The 23,764-nt window shown below is 43.8% G+C and overlaps 1 protein-coding gene across 1 annotated transcript in view; it reads left to right on the top strand.

Moving 5' to 3' along the window:
• Window positions 1-23,764, top strand: part of EXOC4 (exocyst complex component 4) — a 457,215-nt gene that overhangs the window by 63,366 nt on the left and 370,085 nt on the right. The window contains exons 6-7 of the mRNA XM_086610028.1: window positions 5,646-5,889; window positions 12,586-12,763. Of these exons, the coding sequence (XP_086466154.1) occupies window positions 5,646-5,889; window positions 12,586-12,763 (422 nt within the window). The remainder of the gene's footprint in view (window positions 1-5,645; window positions 5,890-12,585; window positions 12,764-23,764) is intronic.

Here is a 23,764-nt window from a genome sequence, read left to right as displayed (position 1 = left end):
AGAAACCATATTTACATGTTCTGCTTCATAAGCAGTTTTCAGAGATCAGTACCTCAAGGGGGCCTACAGGAAAGATGGGGAGAGGCTGTTCAGGAGGGCCAGTTGTGATAGGACAAGGGGTAATGGTTTTAAAATAGAGGGAGGTAGATTCAGATTGGATATTAGGAAATAATTTTTTACCATGAGAGTTGTAGAACACTGGAACAGGTTGCCCAGAGAGGTGGTGGATGCTCCATCCCTGGAGACGTTCAAGGCCAGGTTGGACGAGGCCCTGAGCAACCTGATCTAGTTGGAGATATCCCTGTTCCTTGCAGGGGGGTTGGACTAGATGACCTTTGAAGGTCCCTTCCAGCCCTAACCATTCTATGATTCTATGATTAGAACAAGAAAATCAGCAGGAGTCATCGGTATGGCTTCACCAAGGCGAATTCATGCTTGACCAACTTGATAAACTTCTACGATGAAGTGACTGGCCTGGTAGACAGGGGCAGAGTATTGAATATTGTCTACCTGCTCTTCAGTAAGACCTTTGACACTATCTTACTTAAGATCCCAGTAGAGAAACGGTTGATGTACAGGCTGGATGAGCAGACAGTGAGGTGGATCGAAAATTGACTGAATGACCAGGCATGGAGGGTGGTGATCAGCGGCACAAAGTCTAGTTGGAGGCTGTTTAACTAGCAGTGTACTGCAGAGTAAGTGGGTCCTACTGGGTTTAGTGCTGTTCGACATCTTAATTACTGGTGTGGATGTTGGGGCAGAGTGTACCCTCGGCATGTTTGCAGATGACACCAATCTGGAAGGAGTGGCTGATATGCCAGAGGGTTGTGCTGCCATCCAGAGGGACCTGGACAAGCTGGAGAAATGAACCGACAGGAACTTCATGGAGTTCAACCAGAGGAATTGCAAGGTCCTGCCCCTGGAGAGGAACAATCCCAGGGACTGTGACATGATGGGGATCACTGAGCTGGAAAGCAGCTTGGCAGAAAAGGACCTAGGGGTGCTGGTAGACGCGAAGTTGAATATGAGCATCCAGCACAGTACTCTTGCTGCGAAGGAGGCTGAAGGTATCTTGGGCTGCATTAGACAAAGTATTGCCAGCGAGTTGAGGAGGTGATCCTTCTCTGCTACTCAGCACTGGTGCGACCACACGTGGGTTTGATGCTGGACTCCCCAGTACCAGAGAGATGGACATACTGGAGAGTGTCCAGCAAAGTGTCATGAAGAGGATTAAGGGTCTGGAGCATCTGTTCTAGGGGGACAGGCAGACAAAGCTGGGACTGCTCAGCCTGGGGAAGAGAAGGCTCAAAGGGGAGTCTTCATAGAATCATAAGATGGTTTGGGTTGGAAGGGACCTCAAAGATCATCTAGTTCCAACCCCCCTGCCATGGACAGGGACACCCTCCACTACACCAGGTTGCCCAAAGCCTCATCCAACCTGGCCTTGAACACTTCCAGGGATGGGGCAGCCACAACTTCTCTGGGCAACCTGTGCCGGTGTCTCCCCACTCTCACAGCGAAAATTTTTTCCTTAGATCCAATCGAAGTCTCCACTCTTTCAGTTCAAAGCCATTGCCCCTTGTCCTATCACTACACTGTGACAGTGAATATAAATACCTGAAGGGAAGGTGCAAAGAGAATGGAACCAGACTCTTGTTCAGTGGTGCCCAGTGCCAGGACCAGAGGCCGTGGGCACAAACTGAAACACAGGAGGCTCCCTCTGAATATCAGGAAACTTTTTTTTTTCTTCTTTTTCACTGTGAGGGTGATTGAACACTGGTACAGGTTACTCGTTGAGGTTGTGGCATCTCCATCCTTGGAGATACCCAAAAGCCATCTGGACATGGTCCTGGGCCACTGACTCTGAGTGGCCCTGCTTGAGCAGGGAGGTTGGACCAGAAGACCTCCAGACCTCCCTTCCAGCTTCAACCATTTTGTGTGATTCTGTGATTTGGTGTTGTCTTTGAATAGAATTAAACCATGAAAACTACTTGAGATCAGTAAGTTATACTGAAATTTAGGTTTCCAAAGAGGTCGTTTTAGCTAAAAACATTTCAGATTTTGTGTCAAACTGATCTGGAAAAGCCTTGACCAGGCTTCATAGAATCTGATATGTCTGTTGGTTTGCGTGGGGCTGTGTGTGTAAGAGTTGATAATTGGGATGGGACAACAAAGCAGTATGTTGAAGCTGTGTTTTTTAGCATAAAACTGCAAATTGAAGTTTAAAGGCATCATTATGTTGGAGAAGGGCAACTCGAGTAATTTAAAATATTTATTCACTGACATCACATTTCGCTTACACTCTCAAAGTGGGTGGAGAAATTTACCTCTTGGTATTAGTGAAAAAATCCTGTGGGATCCCTTTGGGGTTTTTTACCTGTGTTATTTTTGAATATAGTGAAGCTGGTTTTAATTAAAATAGGACTTTGTGTTCCTTCTCTTTGATGAATAACAAAGGAGAAGAGGTTAATCAAATGAAACCCGAATAGCAGACCCACAATTTAGAATAATTTGTAAGCATAATGATTGTAAACATCCATAGGATAATTTAATTTTTCAGGGCTTCTCTACATAAAGCGAGTTCTTATGGCATGAACGATGATCCTACCTTTAAAGGGACGCTTTGTGTTTTACAGAAGCATTTTGGGTAGAAGCTGGTGAGTGTAGAAAGCTGGAAATAGGTTCTGACAATCTTGTGCTTTTGTCTTGGTACGAATGAGTAACAGAGTCATTCATGTTCTTGGTCTAAGAGTAAATACAGATGAAGGTTTCAGTTCTGAGAGCTGATCTGTAGGGACATCTTCCTTCACCCGTGGAGCTCCTCTGCCTGCAGAGAATAGCATGTGGCATTGCAATTTGAAAGGTGAACTTCTTCATAAATGCCTGTCTACTTTGTTTCCCCTTTCAAAGAGGTGGGGGACAGGAGGGGCTGATTCCTGGGCCAACACTTTGTGGTCAAATAACCCCTTGATGCCATTAAATGGCAGAAGAGGATGTTTGAAGTGGGGAAGACGCAGGAAAAGAAGAACATCTTCAGTTGCCCGGGGTTGGGCTCTTGTCAGATCTTACAGATAAATGGGCCCCCAAAGCTACCCAGGATACCTGTTTAATAGGCAGAATGTGCAGGAAACGTGGTTCCTACTGTTTTATGAAAAGACCAGATCTAACAAAACTTACACACCAGTGTGTTGCTACTCGATATTGAACTATTCACTTTGCTGTTGTTTGTCAGAGATGCAAATCGATGTCCTGCCTCTTGGAGGGTGTTCAAAATTGGTTTGCTCTTTCGAAAATGGAAGAGCGTTCGTCTTCGTGTGCTGGCAGAGTTCTCAGCAAGATTGCTGCCTTTAGTCCCCTTAAATGCTGTCCTCACATTTGGACAGAGCAGTGTTGCCTCCCTCCTGGATTTTTTTGTGGAACATTAAGAATAATTTACAGCCTGCTTGCGAAGGGGCTGCAGCGTGATGGCGGGGACGAGCCCTCTTAAAAGGTTGTTCAGGCTGTGAAATCCTTGCATGAAACTCGGAGCAACAAGATACTTGTTTGTTATTTAAAAAAAAAAAAAAAGTTAAAACCTTTCTTCCTCTAGCATTTTCCAGTGTTGTGTTTTCCCCAGCTCTTGCTGCAAAGAGCTCGTTTTCCGTGTTTGTGCCTGACACACTGTGATTTTTGGGGAATAACAAGTAGCATTAGCCAAGTGCGTAGACGGCGTGCGCCGCGCACGAAGTGCTTTCCAGCCTCGTGGGTTGGAAGGTGTGTGATAGATGAGAGCTTTGAGCAGAAATACCTGTTACCTTCTAATTGGGATTGTTGTTTACGTGTGTTTGGAGTATCTCCTAAATTATCCTCGCTTTTTTTTTTATTTTGTTTTCTGCTGAAAGAGTTGGGGCTGTTCAGCCTGGAGAAGAGGAGGCTCCGGGGTGACCTTATAGCGGTCTTCCAGTACCTCAAGGGGGCCTACAGGAAAGATGGGGAGAGGCTGTTCAGGAGGGCCAGTTATGATAGGACAAGGGGTAATGGTTTTAAAATAGAGGGAGGTAGGTTCAGGTTGGATATTAGGAAAAAATTTTTTACTATGAGAGTGGTAGAACACTGGAACAGGTTGCCCAGAGAGGTGGTGGATGCTCCATCCCTGGAGACGTTCAAGGCCAGGTTGGACAAGGCCCTGAGCAACCTGATCTAGTTGTAGATATCCCTGTTCCTTGCAGGGGGGTTGGACTAGATGACCTTTGAAGGTCCCTTCCAGCCCTAACCATTCTATGATTCTATGATTCTGGGTGTTCCCCAGTTTGGGATTACACTGATGGAAAGAAACAATCTCTGCTGTGGAGGCTGGTGTAAACTGCCACTGAAATAAGTGTTATCTGTTTTTTTGTGAGGCTTTTTATAAAGTGGCACCATCCAGGCTCTTTGGGACATTGTTTTCTTGGTTTTGTGTTAACTTTAGACAGCTACTGGGCTGCATGCTACTTGTGGCATGCCATTTTTCGTTTCTGCCATGTCGTTTGAATCCTTCTGGTGGATCTTTTGACATTTATTCAGGTTCTTGGAGAAGTTTTGATTTAAGTAAAAAAACCCCAAAAATCTGTTGAGTAGTAGAAACCACGGAGTCATCTGTCATCCAACAGCCCTTATCAGAGCTGAGAGATGAGAAGCAGCTGTTGGGTTTTAATTTCTCTGCAGGGATATGGCGTGGTGGATGGCACAGCTTCAGCCGTATACTTCAGTGCCGTTTGTCCACGTACCGCCGCTCCGGCTGTTAACGAGCTGTGGGACTGTACCTCTTCCAAGATGCTTTAGTTGAGTTTGCCTTGAAGACACTTCCTTCCCAGAAGTGTTTGAGTATATTTATTAAATCTTTCACCCAGTCTTTAACAGAGACATGCTTTTGTTGTTGCTGGGTGTTCTCTGTAAATTAAGAAATGTTGATTAATGAACGTACTTAAAACAGGCATAGCACCTCTTGCCTTGCTCTTCCTTGTTGCTTAGCAACAGGAATTTCTCCCTGTTACTTCAGGAGGACTGTATCCACAATATCCTCTCTAATTCTTCTGACTTCTCCTTTCTAGAAGCCTTGCTAAAAGATTTGAGTAGCTTCATCAAGCCCGTGACAGACGTAATAAAGCAGAATAGGATAACATCAAACAATCGTTCACTTTGGCAGTGTAAACTTTGCTGAATTCATCAGAAGTCTGTTAAGCTCGATAGTGTTTATAACGAGAATTCCTCTCTTCGGAAGAATATAGCGAAGAAAAACAGCTGGGTTAGAAATTCAGGGCTTTTAGCTCCTTGAAACACATTCAGGGGATTTGTAGTGATATCATACTTCTCATTTATGAATATCTTAATTGCACCAGACTTCCTCCGTTTCCTAACTAATACGTAACTTACGCCATGATCTCTGTTTCTGAATCCAATGCACCGGCTGTTGTGCCTATGTATAGGGAACCCCTCAAGCAAACAGGAATATCCCACTGCTTCCTCTCAAAATCTGAGTGTTGCTGGTTTCCTGGTTTATTCCTTGACTGCTCAAAGTGGTGGGAGTTCTGTGAAGGCAAAGGAGTTTATACGCTTCTTCTGCATGGTGCTAAGTCTTGCTTTTAATAGTTCAAATCTTCGATTATGCCTTTTTAAATCTGTTCCAGTGCGAGAAACAAGCCTTCTGGAAATTAAAGAAGATACAGAACTGGATCCAGAGGAGAACAGCACTGTCTTCATGGGCATACTCATCAAAGGGCTGGCCAAGCTGAAAAAAATCCCTGAAACGGTGAAAGCCATCCAGGATCGCTTAGAACAAGAACTCAAACAGATTGTTAAGCGTTCCACAACCCAGGTGGCAGACAGTGGATACCAGAGAGGGGAGAATCTATCCCAGGAAAATCAGCCTAGGTAAGGATATTTCAACCACTGAACCTTGATTGCTGAAAAAAAAAAAAAACCCTCTGGAGAAAGGTGTCGTATCTGTTAATTTCAATTCGAAGGAATGACAATAATGTTTTTGCAGTAGCAGAGATCTGAAATAGTAAAATTTTCAGAAATGCCTGTGTCTCTTTGAAAGGCTGATGTGCCTTAAGCACCTGAAAGACTTGGGAATTTAAGAAATGGATTCAGAAAGGGGAGGCATTGTTGCTTCTCAGCTAAGGATGTGGGAAAAGGAAATGCTTCCTTCTGTGCTTGGCCCTAGAAGAGAATCTTTTGGCTGAACAGATGTTTGAAATGCAGATTTGAGGGTGGAAGCACAGTAGAAGCCAGCATTATGTAACTAGCAAGAGATGCATTATATTGAGTACTTACTTTTTATTTTTTTTTATTTATTTTAACCTGACCTTTCGTTTTAAGCGGCTTTACAACAGATGGAATTGTAATGCTGTCTCAGATTGCTGGTAGGTACGGTGTAAAGAACACTTGGTGCCAAAACAAACACTGTCCTCTGGTGTTGCATCGAATCATGGCTTTACACCAGTGCTGATGCCAAGGAAATTAGTAAGTTCCTGTGTAATATGACTTGAAAAGAGAAGATTCAGCTCAGTTATTTATTTCAAGTGTAACAGAGGCCAATTAAGCTGATGCAGGTGCAAAGCTTTGAAATCATACATGCAACTAATTATATCAGTAAATATAGGGCCAGGTTTCTAATTGATTTGCAGCCCTATTTACATTAAAGCAAGGTGTGGAAGCCACCCGAGAACTGTTTCTGCCGTTCTTCAGGATTCCCTAGATCTGTTCTTTGGAAAGGAGGACTCCATGAGGGCTATCACTTCTAGCTGAAATACTAATTTGTGATACTGCATATCGTAATGATGGCTGTCCAAAGGGAATTAATGGTGGAAAAGAAAAATGAAAGCCAAAACGTGTGTCTTCATTATATGTAATATTTTTGAAAATCACTCCCAAGAAAAACTTGATAAAGACTTCTTTTTTAATTCCTATCATTATCATTGCTGTGGAAACAGTTAAATTTTGAAGAATTGAGAAAGTTAGGATACTGATAACTTGGTGAAATTACAACAAGCTTTTTGGTTGGTTCAGAAGACAGAATTTTACTTTCTGATGTCAAGGTGGAGCATAGCACATGCTTGATACTTGTTTTATGAATCAGTCTTGAGAGGCTGTATGGCTACTGGTTGTCCATTGAAATTGATGAATTGGATCCAATCATATTTTAATGACATTAACCTGCCCAGAGGGTTGGGTAAGGTAAAAAAAAAAGTTTAATGGGTTTTGGCACGTGTTTAATAGGAGTTTGTGAGCCTTTAAGATGCCTATATTCTAGACCTGTAGAAAGTGTCTTGGATTCTTGAGGAATAAGGAAATAATTAGAACTGATTCTAAACCTAAATCGTGTGTGAAGTTTAGAGCAAGCAGGTGAATTGATTTATATTGAAAAGAATAAATTATAGTACAGAAAGGTAACACCGCCCCTGAAATTAGCTACGGTTTTAAATCAAAACTAAGTGACTTTCCTGCTGTCAAGAAAAAAATAGATCTGAACAACATGGTCCTTCTATTTCAAGAGAGCTCTGTGAGATCCCAAATTTGAGCACGATGGAGCGCCCAAAACTGCTTAACAGTTCATTAGGCTGTCAGCCACGATGCTCGCTTGACCCCAGGATTCAGTGAGTAAAATGTTTTTCAGTTCACCTGAAGACTAGTCACACTTGGGTGCCTCTTAGTCTCCATCACTGAGACTATAAAAATTCTCACTTCTGGCAAATAAAATGACTGATAAAATTAATTCCCACCTGGAATACTGTGTTCAGCTCTGGAGTCCCCAACACAAGAAGGACATGGAGCTGTTGGAGCGGGTCCAGAGGAGGCCACGAAGATGATGCGAGGGCTGGAACACCTCTGCTCTGGAGACAGGCTGAGAGAGTTGGGGCTGTTCAGCCTGGAGAAGAGAAGGCTCTGGGGAGACCTTCTAGCAGCCTTCCAGGGGTAGGGCCACCTAAAGGGGGCCTAAAGAAAGCTGGAGAGGGACTTTTTCCAAGGGCATGTAGTAATAGGACAAGGGGTAATGGCTTTAAACTGAAAGAAGGGAGATTTAGATTGGATATAAGGAAGAAATTCTTCCCTCTGAGAGTGGTGAGGCACTGGCACAGGTTGCCCAGAGAAGCTGTGGCTGCCCCATCCCTGGAGTGTTCAAGGCCAGGTGGGAGGGGGCTTTGAACAACCTGGTGTAGTGGAGGGTGTCCCTGCCCATGGCAGGGGGGTTGGAACTGGATGATCTTTGAGGTCCCTTCCAACCCAAACCATTCTGTGATTCTATGATGCATTGACAATTTTGCTACGATATCCTATCGGTCGGATGCAATGCACTTTTCTCTACGTGTTCATAATACACTTCTGGTGTTTTAGCTTATCTCGAGGCTTTAAAATAAATACAGAAATTATATACATGCCAACGCTCTGACCAGGCAGAGGACGTTATTGCTGCTGAAATGCATGAATTGTCATTAGCGACCTCATTCAGGTGTCAGCAGTCACTCTGCATCCATTCATTCTCCGTTATTGCCCACACAATAGGAGCTGCTTCTGGGTATGTGTCACTGTCTCTCAGCATATTTACCATATTTCTCAGGGAAGGGGTTAGGAGATTGCTTTGACAAATTGCCGAAGCCAGTCTCCTGTCATTCCCTGTATGTGTTCTGCTCAGGTCACTCGGTGCTGCAACCCCATGTGCATAAAATCTGGGCCATATTATTTTATGTTGTTTTGTCTTGTTGGCTGGCTGACATGAACTGTGGCTGTGTCTCTTTTGGGTCACCTTGTTTCAAAAATGACCTGACAGATTTAGAAGACTTTTAGAGGAAAGAAAATTAAGATAAGAGACGTGGGCTAATTTGAAAACAGGGAGATGTGGAAATACGATGTGGTTGAGAATAGATAATGTAATGGGGTGGGTCGTTGGCACCACCGAGGACCGTGGATGAGGGAGATTTCATGTCTATCAGTCTGTAATGTGAGAATAGGAAGACACTGGAATTGAAACCCAAATAATTCCGTTCAGTATAATATTATTTTAGTAATGGCTCCATAAACAAGTTGATAATGTGAAGTCAGGCTGATGTAGGGACAGTAAAAATGAATTTGTCAAACTATCCCGCTAGTTTGGTTCCACAAAATTGTGCTTTCTTGGGGCAGGAAGAAGGTATAAAGATAACTAAATTTCCATTAGTAATGGGGTGTTAGTAGAAGTTGGGCTTGCACTGATAAATTTTCTCAATGGCATATAATTGATTTGCTGCCATAATGTTATCTTTTTTTTGGCATTTCAACCAAGGCTGTATGTAAGTTCCTCCAACATGAAATTCCTAATTCCATGTCTATCCAAATTCTTCTACATCTGGTTTTTGTCCTATTTTTGTCTGGTTTCTGGCTGAGCAGCCACTTGCCCCAGCTGCACCTCTGTCATTTGCTATGAGCAGTTCTGTATATCTCTCTATATAGTATCTCTTAGGGGCTGTTGAAGCCATAGTTGCCTCTCCCATGTCCTAGAGTGGGTTGGAGAATCATAGAACCATGGAATGGTTTGGGTTGGAAGGGACCTCAAAGATCATCCAGTTCCAACCCCCCTGCCATGGGCAGAGACACCCTCCACTACACCAGGTTGCTCAAAGCCTCATCCAACCTGGCCTTGAACACTTCCAGGGATGGGGCAGCCACAACTTCTCTGGGCAACCTGTGCCGGTGCCTCACCACCCTCAGAGTGAAAAATGTCTTCCTTATATCCAATCTAAATCTCCCCTCTTTCAGTTTAAATCCATTGCCCCTTGTCCTGTCACTACATGCCCTTGTAAAAAGTCAAGAACATAATTGCTTAACAGCGATGGAGAGTGTTTTTCAGGCAGCCTTATCTGCATGTTGTTCTTTCTCCTTCACTGGTAACACTGGTGATGAGCTAACGGTAGTTAGGGAAGGAGGAAGATGTGTAATTCTTTCCACAGTAGCAATGTCTCAGTTTCCCTTGGACAGGATGGTTATTAAGCTTCATACAAAGCCTAAACGGAGGAGAGTGGCTTTTTTTCCATATGGAACTTTCCCATATGGAAAATGTAATACAGTTAACATTGATAATAGCTGCCTGTTCTGCTGCTGTCTGTACCATCATGTCCTATATACTTCTGTTTATCCCCTGCCAGCATCTTACTTAAATTTGTAAAGACCTGTAAAAAAGCAGTGTTTTCTCTCTTAGTGCAAACAACACTTTTGTTTAGGCACTTGTTGCTATTCTTCAATATGAACAAAATTGATATACAGACCAGTTTCTTTTATTTTGCTTAAATAGGTGTCTTAGTTCTGCAGTCACTGAGAGTATGGCAATATTAATGTCCCTGTGTTTCTCAGGAGTACCATGATTCCTAAACACGTCTTTGTTTTTAATATGACGTACATCTGGGCACTTGAGCAGACTTGGCCAGTGACTCTTTCTGTTGAGTCAAGGTGCTCATCTGCTTAACCATTTGAGCTGCGTAGTTGACACCATTGGTAGGTGAATAGCCCATAGAATCATGGAATCACAGAATGGTTTGGGTTGGAAGAGACCTCAAAGACCATCCAGTTCCAACCCCCCTGCCATGGGCAGGGACACCCTCCACTACACCAAGTTGCCCAAAGCCCCATCCAACCTGGCCTTGAACACTGCCAGGGATGGGGCAGCCACAATTTCACTGGGCAACCTGTTCCAGTGCCTCACCACCCTCAGAGTGAAAAATTTCTTCCTTATATCCAATCTGAATCTCCCCTCTTCCAGTTTAAAGCCATTGCCCCTTGTCCTGTCACTCCGTGCCCTTGTAAAAAGTCCCTCTCCAGCTTTCCTGTAGGCCCTTTAGGCACTGGAAGGCTGCAATAAGATCACCCCGGAGACTTCTCTTCTCCAGGCTGAACAGCCCCAACTCTCTCAGCATGTCAAGCCCATATGAGCATATGTATCTTTATATGTAAAACTGTAGTGTATGAATGAGACACAGCAAGGTGATAGTATTTTTTTCTTTAAACGACAACCACCTTCTGTCCTTTGCAGAGTAGAAGTTCAGTCTAGGATTGCTGTAGGCGAAGGGAGGTGGGTTTAGCCTCAACATCATGCCAGGCTGCTCTTGCTGCCTGGTGGTAACGGCAGCAAACGTGCAACAGCTTCTTAATGACTCCAGTTAACTCTCCAGCTGCTGGCTCGAACAGCTGATGAAAGCAGATGTGTGCAGGTATCCAGCCCTCTGAAATGAAGCAGCCGAGGCATGAACACACACCTTGTTAGTGATTAACTAACGGGCAAGACTGAAATGTGTTGGTTAAGAAGTGGGTGCAGCTCCGATTCTGCTGCAGATCTGCTGTCCTGCTCTAAGGATAGCAACTTTTGATGGGCAGACACAGCAAGCATGTGCTAACTCTGAAGCTGCTGCAGTTAAATGTGATGGAGACTGTCTGTCAGAGCTAGAAAGTGCCTAACATATGGATTTGGGAAGTGTTATCTTCACATTTTGTTGGGGTTACGTGTGTACTTCAGTTGCTCATTAAGCGGCAGTGAACTTGATCAGAATTTTTCTTTTTCCAAATAACAAAAAATGTGATGACTCATGGCCTTATTACAAAATATTTAGGACGTTGCAAAGGTACATTAATTTCAATAATTGGGCAGTAAGGAAGGAGCAGGTAAAGTGTAGCACATTTAGATGAGGTTATAGCTGTAGCATCTTCCATGTAGTAGTAGAATCTTGATAAAGGACACAGTTGAGGAGATGATGTTTTAGGTTTCTGGTCTTTCATGTTGTTTAAAACTTCCATACTACTCATTTTATAATTCGAAATAAGCATCTTGTATTCTGTTCATATGGGTAAGTCAGTTTTTATTGAATTTACACTCTTCTGGAGAAAAAGCAGGTAGTCTCCCTCCCTCCCTGTCCACAGCTTTGTCTGGGAACTTAGAATGTTGTTTATGTGTCATGGTACTGAAGCGTCGTTACTGTGTAATTACTGGTGCATTTGTCTTTCTTATAACCCCAAGTGGAACACATCAAAGGTGAGCAGCTCTGGTATAGAGGAGGGAGTGAAAAGGAAGGTCCTCAGAAGTATTTAGGTACCAAACCTGAGCTGCTAACCGCTGAAGTTAGTCACCTGAAGCCCAGAGCAGGTTTGAAGCTAGGTGACCTCCCTGCTTGCATGCAGCGTCTGTCACAAAATATGGTATGAATCATAGAATCACAGAATGGTTTGGGTTGGAAGGGACCTCAAAGATCATCCAGTTCCAACCCCCCTGCCATGGACAGGGACACCCTCCACTACACCAGGTTGCTCAAAGCCTCATCCAACCTGGCCTTGAACACTTCCAGGGATGGGGCATCCACAGCTTCTCTGGGCAACCTGTTCCAGTGCCTCACCACCCTCAGAGGGAGGAATTTCTTCCTTATGTCCAATCTAAATCTCCCCTCTTCCAGTGTAAAGCCATTACCCCGTGTCCTGTCACTACGTGCCCTTGTAAAAAGTCCCTCTCCAGCTTTCCTGTCTTCTGGCTCGCTGCTCAGATGTTCTGTGTGACAGTGTGCCTTTGATGTCTTCTGGAAACTGAGTGGAGGTGTTCTTGATGGTTTACAGGTTACTACTGGAGCTGCTAGAGCTTCTCTTTGACAAATTCAACGCCGTGGCTGCTGCGCACTCTATCGTCCTTGGACACCTTCAGCAAACGGTGGCCTCTCCTTGCAGCCAGTATGATGGTGATATCAAGCTCTATGATATGGTTGATGTGTGGGTGAAGATTCAAGATGTCTTGCAGGTAAGAGTCCTTCAGGTGGACACATTTTCAGCTTGGAACAGTTTTTATAATCAGAATACCAGAGAATACCTGTCATACTCGAGAGGACTGTGCTGGAATTTGTCTTGATTTTGGTAAGTGGCCACGTTTATAACAGACTGTTATACTCCAGAGAGCTTAAATATCAGCAAAAAAATTTCCGTGACTTCATCCTTGTGGTGTATGGAAAGGGTGATTCCTTTTGCCTACCGAGTGATTTATCAGAAGCTTTCAAACAGTGACATTTTTGTTCTGTGTTACCGTGTCATGCCTGTCTTATAAAGTGTCACAGCTCTAATCGCTTGTCTTCTCTTGTCATTCTGGCTTGGTTATAGTCAGCTGAGACACTTGCTGCCAGCATGTTTTCAGGCAATTCTTATTTGATTCTTATTCTTAACTGCAGCGTGCTAAAGCCGTACCTTGCCTAGGCTTTATTCTGGTGGTGCACCCATCACCTTAGGATCTGAGGCTCTCCCAAGCAGCAGAGCTATCACCTGTCACTTGTCTGTTCTCTCATTTTGGCTGTGAGATTAACACATGCACATTAGACTCTTTATTTATTTATTTAGGAGTTGCCTTTATATCTAGTACATAGATGTAGACCTCACCCAGTATTTGATAGAGAAGGTCAAAGAAATCAGCCTGGCGTTATTTACAAGAGGTGGCAAGATTTATGACGGTCGTTCCATCTCTGGCCTGGTCATGAAAAATGCTCTCTGCCTTCTACTCTAACACAGTTTTTCATTGTAGGGCACAGGTCTCTTTAGCTGTTGCTCTAAAGGTTGGTTTGACCGTGCAGTGATGCACACATTTTTTTTTTTTTATTTTTTGTGTACTCAAATATAGCCAGCTGTGTGCATGGTGTGAATTTAGATGCTTCTTGGACGTGGTAAATGTAAGGTAGGGGCCTTTAGTCACATCTGCTGTCTCCTTATCCACTTATTTGTCTTTCTAAAGGAGTTAGTATTTTTATTAAAGAAATCTTGATCAGTTTTCTCCATGATAAAAATTTTCACCTCCCTTCAATATTCCTGCAAAAATTTGGGAATGCTCAGCCAGAGGTTAATGATGAGTTTTCTAAACAAAAGGATGTTGTAGAATTGAAGGTGTTAAAGGGTAGAATTAAACTTAAGGACATGAGGAACGGGCTTGGCATGAGGTACCTCCAGCCAGCCATCTTACTGCCATCGATGAAGTCCAGACTTTAAGACCTTTGAGTTCTGTAGACTTTGCTCTGGGAGGACAAAAATTGGAAGTAAGAATCCTCCAAGATTTGATCTTTGGTGAAGCAGAATGACAATGCTGGTAATTCTCCGTTATCGGTGAGAGTTTGTGATGGTTTCATTCCTCGTTGAAATTGGGAGGGAGTTATACTGGCTATGCTGAAAGAATATTGATAAAACTTCTGTACAGAAGCACGCGTAGGTGTGCACACAGCGAGAGGGAATGTGCTTTCTGTGTTGGGGAGGAAATGTTTGACCAAGCTTTCTACAAAGCACATGCCAAGAAAAATGTAACAACCCTCCTGTAAAGGTTTCATTGCTGTTGGCACGAGTGTCAGAGGGAGCCAGAAAAGCTTCCAAAAGAGCTTTTTCAGTGCATAAAAGCAGCACTTTAAGGTCCATAATCTCATGCTGGTTTAGGGTAAGAGATGAGCATTGACTGATGGGGAAAGGAGGAAATCTTCCATTTTTTTGTTCAAAATCTGATGGTTTTTTTGAACGTTGGTGTGGATTAAAAGTCTTTTACTGTACAGTGTAAGAAGGCCTTTCATCCCAGTACTGAATTATTTCTATCCTATTTTACCAAATAAGGATATTTTTTCGAGAGGAAATCTTACGTTTGCAGCAGGGGGAACAGAAAACTCATTTTTAAAAGTGTTTATTTAAATGTGCCTGCTGTTGGGGGAGGATGCAAACTCGGAGGAAGTGGGATCATGGGGGGGGTGCATCAGGGAAACGCTGCAATTCCTGCAGATTGGGATGAATGAAATTTATTCATCATGCTGGAACGAAATGATGTGACTGCAGTTCACACGGAGAGTCTTTGGCACGCGTGCATCGTGCATCGCTGCGCGTGAGAGACGTTACCGTAAGGTTATCTCTTTGTAGTTTTCTACAAAAGTCATGACGTGCGCCCGTGGTGGGCTGGAAATTGTCCTTTGTGGGAAATGAGAGAGTTATTTTTCAGCAGCCTGTTTTTGTAGCTGGATTTCTAAATACTTCCTAATAACTCCAGCAAGCACTGTGGTGTAGTGTTAGATAGGTGGCACAACGTTGTGCCATGTTGAGAGGCTGAACATGCAGATATTATACGTTTTTGACCTTCTCTGAGAATGGAAGAATAATACTGAACTCATCAGGGGGTAAGAGAGAGTGACCTTTTAGAGCTGGGTATCAGAGTGCTGGAAAACAAGCAAGGAAATAAATCAGTTGATCAAAGTACTGGAGCAGCCTTGCTCAGGAAAACGCAGTTTGGAGTTATTTACGTGTACCGGAGCCAGCTTAGCCTGTAGTCATATTGCTGTACCAGCAGGAGAGATTTGAAACTGGTTTAAATTTTAACTTAGCACTTTGTGCATGGAGCTAATTTAGCTCTAAGTGTAGGAGTGAGTGGAATGTCCTTCTGAAGAGCATAATTCCTGTAGGACCGAGTACTCAGCCGGAGAGGACTGTGAGCTGTGTTACAACAGCGATGTCCTGACGTGAATTGTTACTTCAGGACAATGCAGTGAAGGAATTCTGAGTTTTTCTGGCACGATTCATAGATTCATAGATTTCTAGGTTGGAAAAGACCTTAGAGATCATCGAGTCCAACCGTCCCTAATCCCCATTAAACCATATCGCTAAGTAGATCATCCATCCGTTCAACGTACATGGTGCATCATCCCATCCCAAATTATGAAGGCTATGCCATGTGAAAGGCACAGTGGTGTACATGCTTGGGAAGAAGGCAGAAGGCTTTAGGTGCAGCACAGTCTTTCTATCGTTTTTTTCAGTCGAGGCCAAATCTCCTGAGCCCGGATAAAGGCTTTTCTGTCCCGTTGTGTTAGTGCCGGGGGACCGACTGACAGCTGGTGGACGTGCTGTAGCAGTCACTCACGCTTGGTGTGATGGTTCCTCCTTGCTGTTATCTGTAAAGCAGAACTTTTAACAGTTCCTTCACCTTATTTAGCACTGTCTATTGATACTGTGATGCGAGAGAGGCATCTGTCCCTTCTGAATACTACCAGCCTTCATTCAGCTTCTTCAGAAATGTCACCTTTCTAGCGATAGGATATCACCCTGTCAGCTATTTTGTCTCGGTGCAGTACCCCGCTGCTGGAGGAAATGCCAAAGACATCTCTGTGTGTACTGACTATCCTACAACCAGCTTAGGCCGGTGCTATTTTCCTCCAAGGAAGGGATGTTCTCTCCTTTTATAGTGGTAGTATTCCTAGTTGACAGTCTGTACCTATTTTTTTGCTTCTACAGAAGAGAGGGAAAATCACATATATGCTCTGGCATGTGGAATCTTTAGCAGGCTGTATGGTGGTCTATCTACTGAGAGGATGCTGACAACTACTACTTACTACTTTCCTTTTTTTGGGTCTTCTGTCTAATGCTTTCGGGTATTTTCCAAAAAATGATGTGATTTAGCAGCCAAAACACTGCTGAAACATTATAAGGAGACTGGAGCAAGAGAAATTGCAGCGGCTCTCTGCCCACGCACTACTGTTCTGCTACTGCAGAGCTGGAGGTATCAGAAACTATTGAATGAGAAAGTTTCTCTCTTTGCATGTGATGCTCCTCCGTCCAGAGGCTGTGTGACATATCCTTCCTTGAAAAGAGGAATGGCATTCAAGTGCAGGATGGAGAGAGGCTGAGAGAGTTGAGGCTGTTCAGCCTGGAGAAGAGAGGGCTCCGGGGTGATCTTATTGCAGCCTTCCAGTACCTAAAGGGGCTACAGGAAAGCTGGAGAGGGGCTTTTTACAAGAGTGTGTAGTGATAGGACACGGGGCAATGGCTTTAAACTGAAAGAGGGGAGATTTAGATTGGATATAAGGAAGAAATTCTTCACTCAGAGGGTGATGAGGCACTGGAACAGGCTGCCCAGAGAAGTTGTGGCTGCCCCATCCCTGGAAGTGTTCAAGGCCAGGTTGGATGAGGCTTTGAGCAACCTGGTGTAGTGGAGGGTGTCCCTGCCCATGGCAGGGGGGTTGGAACTGGATGGTCTTTGAAATCCCTTCCAACCCAAACCATTCTGTGATTCCATGATTGGAGTAATTCTGCAGTGCACAGCTAGGTCTGGTGGCCAGCAATGTGACCAATCTAAGTCACAGAAAAGCTGCACTTACATTGTATTTACTATTCCAGCTTCTCCAGGAGTAGTGCTGTTGCACCCGGAGATGTATTTCACAGCTCTGCTGCTGAAAGCTGAGCCACTCCGTGGTTTCGTAGGTGAATGAATGGCAGAAATTATTGGTCCTCTTAGGTCCACAGGTGAGCAGGAGAAAGACAGTGGAGTTCAGCAGCCTCAGTACTCAGTTTACCCCACTACATCCTCCTGGAAAAGGTGTAGAGGTTTGAACTCCATGCCAGTTTGTGCAGATCTAAGCCAGCTGTGCTGCAATCCCATTTCTTCCTTTTCCACAGCCCAGGATGTTTCCTTGCTCTGGCAGCGTTGCTCATTTTCCCGACAGTGATCTAATTTAAGGGAATTGATTTGGGCAAATATTTTCTGCTGGCTGCCTTTTCTGCTTGCTCAGGTCCTTGAGCTGTGTCGGTGTTGGCACAGGAGCGAGCGAGAGGGGAATGCGTCACGAAGGAGGAGAGCGAAGGGTTTATCCTGGCAACTGCAGCTCTCATCAGCCTAAGCCGCTGTGTGGAGCAGCACCTCAAGGTACCTGCTCATGCAAAAACGAGGTGATTTTTGCTCTTGCCCTGGGTGGCTCAGCACAGGTCTGGCCACTGTGCAAAACACTTTCTGAAGTGGCTTATGATGTTGAGAGCAGGAGCTTCGGAATGATGACCAGTCGTGAGCTCTGAATCTCTCTGACACAGGTTGCCTGGAGAAGCTGTGGCTGCCCCATCCCTGGAAGTGTTCAAGGCCAGGTTGGATGGGGCTTTGAGCAACCTGGTGTAGTGGAGGGTGTCCCTGCCCATGGCAGGGGGGTTGGAACTAGATGATCTTTGAGGTCCCTTCCAACCCAAACCATTCTATGATTCTCTGCAATCGTGATGCTGTCTGACTCTTCAGTTAAATGTGTGTCCTGGAATAGGTAACCAAAGGTGTTTTTGCTGAACCTTTGTATTTAAAGGCTAGATGAACTATTTGTGACACAGTTGATACTTGTGAAATAAGATTTTTGGATGATAGGTGTTAGTGTTAACACGCCATAAATACTGGTTGAAATGTCAGAGCAATACTTGAAATCGCTCTTGCATTTGGGAAGTTCACCAGGTAACACTTTGAACCTAAAGCAGCATTATTTTTCAGAAAGTCTCTTTACAGAAATTTAATGGTTTTATGGTTGTCCTCAGAATAACGCTTCTGACAGTATTCCTGGTTCCTTTAAAATGGTCTTAAATGTGTGGAACTGATGCCCTTGGAGTCCTGACCAGATTGTCTCATTAATGCTCATTTCTCGTCTAGCTGAGAGGACGATGGTCATGAAGGTGATTTGGCTGCATCTTCTGAAAAATACAGTTTCAGACAAGGTTGGGTTGCATGAAGATGGGAGAGGGAACATTCTACTCTCCAAGATGCTGATATTTAAAAATGGGATTTCGGTAATTAGAGTAGGTCACTTGGCACTTTTTTTTCCCCATTTCTCATTTGACGTGAACTCAGAGCATGCGTTAGGAAGTCCAGCACAGTGAGTGTTACACAACTTTTTTTTTTTTTTCCTGCAAATATGTACTACGAAGAGCATGAGAATTTCTGTGCACGTTTATGGTCCAGGAAGAGTGTCATCTTCCTGAATCTACGAAGGGACGAGATGATTTTGCAGGAAGCTATTCCTTTAATTTTCAGTCTTTCCAAGAAGGTATGTAATGTCTTGCCTCCTCTCTCTGTTAAAATGTTGTGTAGATTTGCTGCAACTTACCTAATAATTTGAGTCTTCTCTTTACATTTTGAAACAAAAAGTCATCTACTAACTTTGTTAAGCTCTTAAGAGGATGCACTTGGAATTCAGGATGGTGGAAATCACCTTTGTGAAGGTGAAAAAGTGCGTCAGCAAGTGCAAAGAGATTTCATAGCGTTGGGATGTATTATGCATCTAGAAGGGCAAAGAACAAGACTGCAGTGGCACACTGTCCTTTTGAAAACAGAATATGAAGTAGAAAAGCACAAAATCAATCGGTTTTCCCTTTAACTGGATGATTCTGGCTGAAGCAAGATGTGTTTCAAACTAACTGCATCGCTTTGGTAACAGGTACCTGGGAGAGGTCCAGAGCTGAGCTGGCTCCGAGTGCTGGATTATTGTCTTTCCCTGGAACGATCCTTGTTAACTGAGCTGTGCTACATTAGCTTGGTGACACAGCAGAAGTTTGTGGGAACACTACTGCGTTAACAGCTTTTGTTTCCAGAGTCATTTTTATCCTGGAGCTGTTGATCCAACGGATTTCATAAACACCACCGTTTACTCTAAAGTTCAAAGAGATAAAGCCCTGCATAAAAACGAGTTGTTTGAACAGTGCACAGTCACTTGTGCAGTTTATTGCAGAAGAGGTCACCAAGCTTGTGGTTCAGGAGGTTTTAAAAAAGATGAGCTCATTTGATGAAACGTTTGCAGGTGTGTGAACAAGGAAAAGACTCATCCTCTTCTGTCCTGGCTGCAGAGCATCAAGCTGCTCTGTACTTGAAGGGCTCTTCATCTCGGGTGGATTTTCCTTATAATAGTTGAGCATAGTTACAAAGTCATAGTTTTAAAGCATTTTTGGAGTTTATGCCTAAATATTTAAGTAGCTAAATCCACATGTGTTTAAAAGCAGATACTTTGACTGTCTTCTGAAGGAGAAAAAAGTTGCACGAATTCTTGTAAAGAGCCCCATCAGTAAATAATTTCAAAAAGCTGTTTAGCATAGTTGTGAAAATAAAAGTCAGCTCTGCTAGGAGTTAGGCTGAGAGAAAGTGCGTTGAGGAAAAGGTTGGGAATAAAGAGTGGGAGAACAACACATTCCCTGCTTCGATGCTTGGCGGTTGGTGTGAAATCCATGCCTTTTGAATCCTGGGCCACTGTCAAATGCTTTCTAATTTACACAGCTTGAGAGCACAGAGTTTCTTGCAACCTTTGTTTGGTGATGTCACTCGGAAGCCTTTCTTTTGCCAGCTGAAAGTTTACAGACAAGAGCTAAGATGGTTGTGAAGTGGCCATCACACCTGGTGTGAAGTCTGTATTTCAAATCACCAACAGGAATATGGGTATTCCCAATAAAGTGTTCAAAAATTCCAGCCTGTACATTGCTCCTTAGCCTTCAGCTTCTTGGAACTGTTAAATAATGGGATGATGTAGAAGAAACGAGAACTTGGCTGCAAATATAGAATCACAGAATCACAGAATGGTTTGGGTTGGAAGGGACCTCAAAGATCATCTAGTTCCAACCCCCCTGCCATGGGCAGGGACACCCTCCACTACACCAGGTTGCCCAAAGCCCCATCCAACCTGGCCTTGAACACTTCCAGGGATGGGGCAGCCACGGCTTCTCTGGGCAACCTGTCCCAGTGCCTCACCACCCTCAGAGGGAAGAATTTCTTCCTTAGATCTCATGGAAATCTCCCCTCTTTCAGTTTAAAGCCATTGCCCCTTGTCCTATCACTACATGCCCTTGTCCAAAGCCCCTCTCCAGCTTTTTTGTAGCCCCTTTAAGTACTGGAAGGCTGCTATAAGATCACCCCGGAGCCTCGTCTTCTCCAGGCTGAACAGCCCCAACTCTCTCAGCGTGTCTCCATAGCATCTTTCATTTTAACCATTTCCCTAGATTCTTGAATGGTTTTGTTAGGTCCCACGTGCTTTTTTTTTTCCGGTTACTATCAATGTCCGCCACACTTTATTCCTGCTGTCAGCTGGAATTAGGAGAGACTACAAGTAGTTCATCAACATTTGTAGACATGTTTTATAGGACTATAAAACCACAACCCCTTTGATGTGCTGAGCTTATTCACACTTAGTCCCCGTGTGCCTGGCTTTAAAGGCAGCGAGTCGTACCCTGACGAGCGTCGTAAAAGTGCTGTGCACGGGAAAAGGCCAAGCGCTCATCATGTCCTCACGGCAAGACGTCTCATCTGACAGCAGTGCATGGGGGATTCATGCAGGCAAATTCCTGCTAATGTTAAAGAGGAGCTGAGATCCGAGGGAAATGTTTGGAAACTGTTCTGCTTAAAAGCCTTTCTGCCCCCGTGCTGTGTGCTTGTTGTATTTACCATGCATGACATTTACAAAACTGTAAGGTAGAATCTTTTTTTTTTTTTTTTTCCTTGAAGTTTCATAGAATCCTAGAATGGTTTGAGCTGGAAGGGACCTTCAAGATCATTTAGTTCCAACCCCCCTGCCATGGGCAGGGACACCCTCCACTACACCAGGTTGCCCAAAGCCCCATCCAACCTGGCCTTGAACACTTCCAGGGATGGGGCATCTACAACTTCTGTTGGCAACCTGTGCCAGTGCCTCACCACACTCACAGTGAAGAATTTCTTCCTTATGTCCAATCTAAATCTCCCTTCTTTCAGTTTAAAGCCATTGCCCCTTGTCCTGTCCCTACGTGCCCTTTGCAAAGGTCCCTCTCCAGCTGGCAAGTTTACCAGCTCTTGCTGTTTCTCTTCTGACGTGAAATCCTAACTTTGCTTTGGGGGCCCGCATGGTTTTTTTCAGTGATTAATTGTGATGTAGGAAACTACAGAATTGCATTAGCAGAAATTCTTTTGAAAATTTCTCTTTATATTATCTTATTTTCCTTGTCTTTGGCTCATAGACGGGCATGTTTGTAGGTGAGCCCCTAGCAGTGAACTCCTAGGATTGAGGCCTCGTGCATCGAGAAGCTCAGCCCTGCTCAGATAGAAACTGTCAAGGTCGTATCCATTACGTTCAAGGGACTGCAAGGGTGTTAATTTCTTCTTTTCTTTCTCATTCATTCTGCAAGCCGTGCTACTTGTCCCTCGTCACTCTCTGTTCACACACATGCATCCCTTTACACCTCTTCCTCCATCTTTGTTCTTTCTTTCCCTTTCTTCATCAACACCGCACTCAGCCGTGTTCCAAAGCCCAAGGAAGAAGAGAAGGTGCAACATTTATGGACCTGCGTGACCAAACACTGTAGGTGGGACAACAGCAGCTCCTTATTGCTTATGAAGGCACCTGCAAGTCTGTGCTCAGACACTTGGAAGCTGTTTCTGCTGCAGCTCCGGACACACAGGCACTGCTTTGACATGTGTTGTGTATCACTGGTAGTATGAAACGTTTTAAGGACATGTACTTCACAGCATGCTTCTCATCATCAAAGTGACGTGGTCATCTGATCTCACCAGGGTGGTGCCATTCTCTATTTTACACGTGGAGGAGCTCCTGTTTGAATGAGTGAAACTAACGGAAAGGTTTGGAAATATTTCTCTGATTTCTGGCGTGCCTGGCTTGATACTGTAGAAGGAGGGAGTATATCATGTGAGGTTTTTGTTGGTTTTAGTGAGAGTTTCTAGAATTTTTTGTTTGTTTCTCTTGACATTATGGATGCTCTGCCCCTCTGAGAATCAGGACATGAATATGCAAAGCGTTCGACAAAAATTGGAGATGACTTGTTTCGCTGATAATCCGCAGGCTTCGGTATTCTGTTTATTTTGTACTTTTTTAATGGTTGCACTGACCAGCTGCCTTTTGAAGTGGTTTTATGTAGGAAGTCTGCAAATAGCTGTCAGTGATTTTTGAGCAGCATTTCATCGGGTTTGTAGATGTGTAAGCAAATGGGTAGTGTGAGCTCTGGTCGTCGATAATGAAGACTTGAGTCTGAAGTAGTTGGACACTGATGCTTGAAGGTATCTATATGACTGACAGGGCATGGGTAGAAAGTATTTAAGCACGGAACTAGCCTTGATATTTTTTCTTAATCACTTATGATGCGTTTATTTTTTGGCTTAACAAATTTCTGCTGTGCTGGGCGTTCACCAAGTTTTAGCCAGAATGCTCAGCAGCGAGAGAGCATCACTCTGCTCCTGTATATATCGTGCAAATGTGTGTGTACAAACCACCAGCAAGGGGCTGATTTTTTTTCTCTGCTGTAAATGTGCTGATTTCTTTTTTTTTAATGAACAAAAAAAGACTATTTGAACTAAAATAAAAATTGAATTTTGTTTCGTGTAGTTAACAATCTAGTTTCATTTTTTATTGGTTTTATGTGCTGTTAGAGTTCTCAGAGAAGGTTTACTGACCATTAGCGGGTTTTAGCTCTCGATAGGTAAAGGTATGATGGGGCCTGGTGATTGGACCCTTTTGTCATTTGCAACACCAAAAATCGAGTTTTGAATGTGAGGTGTGCACTCCTCTGCCTTATCAAGTGGGATGCTGATTTGCATAATCATTTAATGGGTATTTCTCTAACCACATAGCATGTAAATCTACTTGTTTTGACTGGCCAAGAGCCAGCAGTAGGTAATGGAGCTTCATAGAGGGATTTATACAAATTCTAAATAACCAGACAGTGGTTTTGCAAACGCCTTTTCCCTGGCAGGCTGCGCTCTGTGCAACTCCCAACCCATATGCCTTCGCCAAACACGGCTACCAAAGTAAGATTTAGAGAGATCAGGAGAAAATGAGCTTTATGATGACAGAAGAGCCCAAATCCTGACTTTGTGGAAGCAGGAAAAGAGAATTGATTTCGTCAGTACTGCTTCGTTTCAAGGTACATGATTAGTTTTTCTCAGTTTGCCCCGTGCTGGCCAGTCTGGTTCATTGGAGCAAACGCGGAATGGGAGAAGCCTGATGATTTCCTGATGCCAGTGGCCCTACAGATT

This window comes from Tauraco erythrolophus, chromosome 4, assembly GCF_009769465.1.
Source record: "Tauraco erythrolophus isolate bTauEry1 chromosome 4, bTauEry1.pri, whole genome shotgun sequence".
Classification (NCBI taxonomy): Eukaryota; Metazoa; Chordata; class Aves; order Musophagiformes; family Musophagidae; genus Tauraco; species Tauraco erythrolophus.
This window is presented reverse-complemented; position numbering and strand designations above follow the sequence as displayed.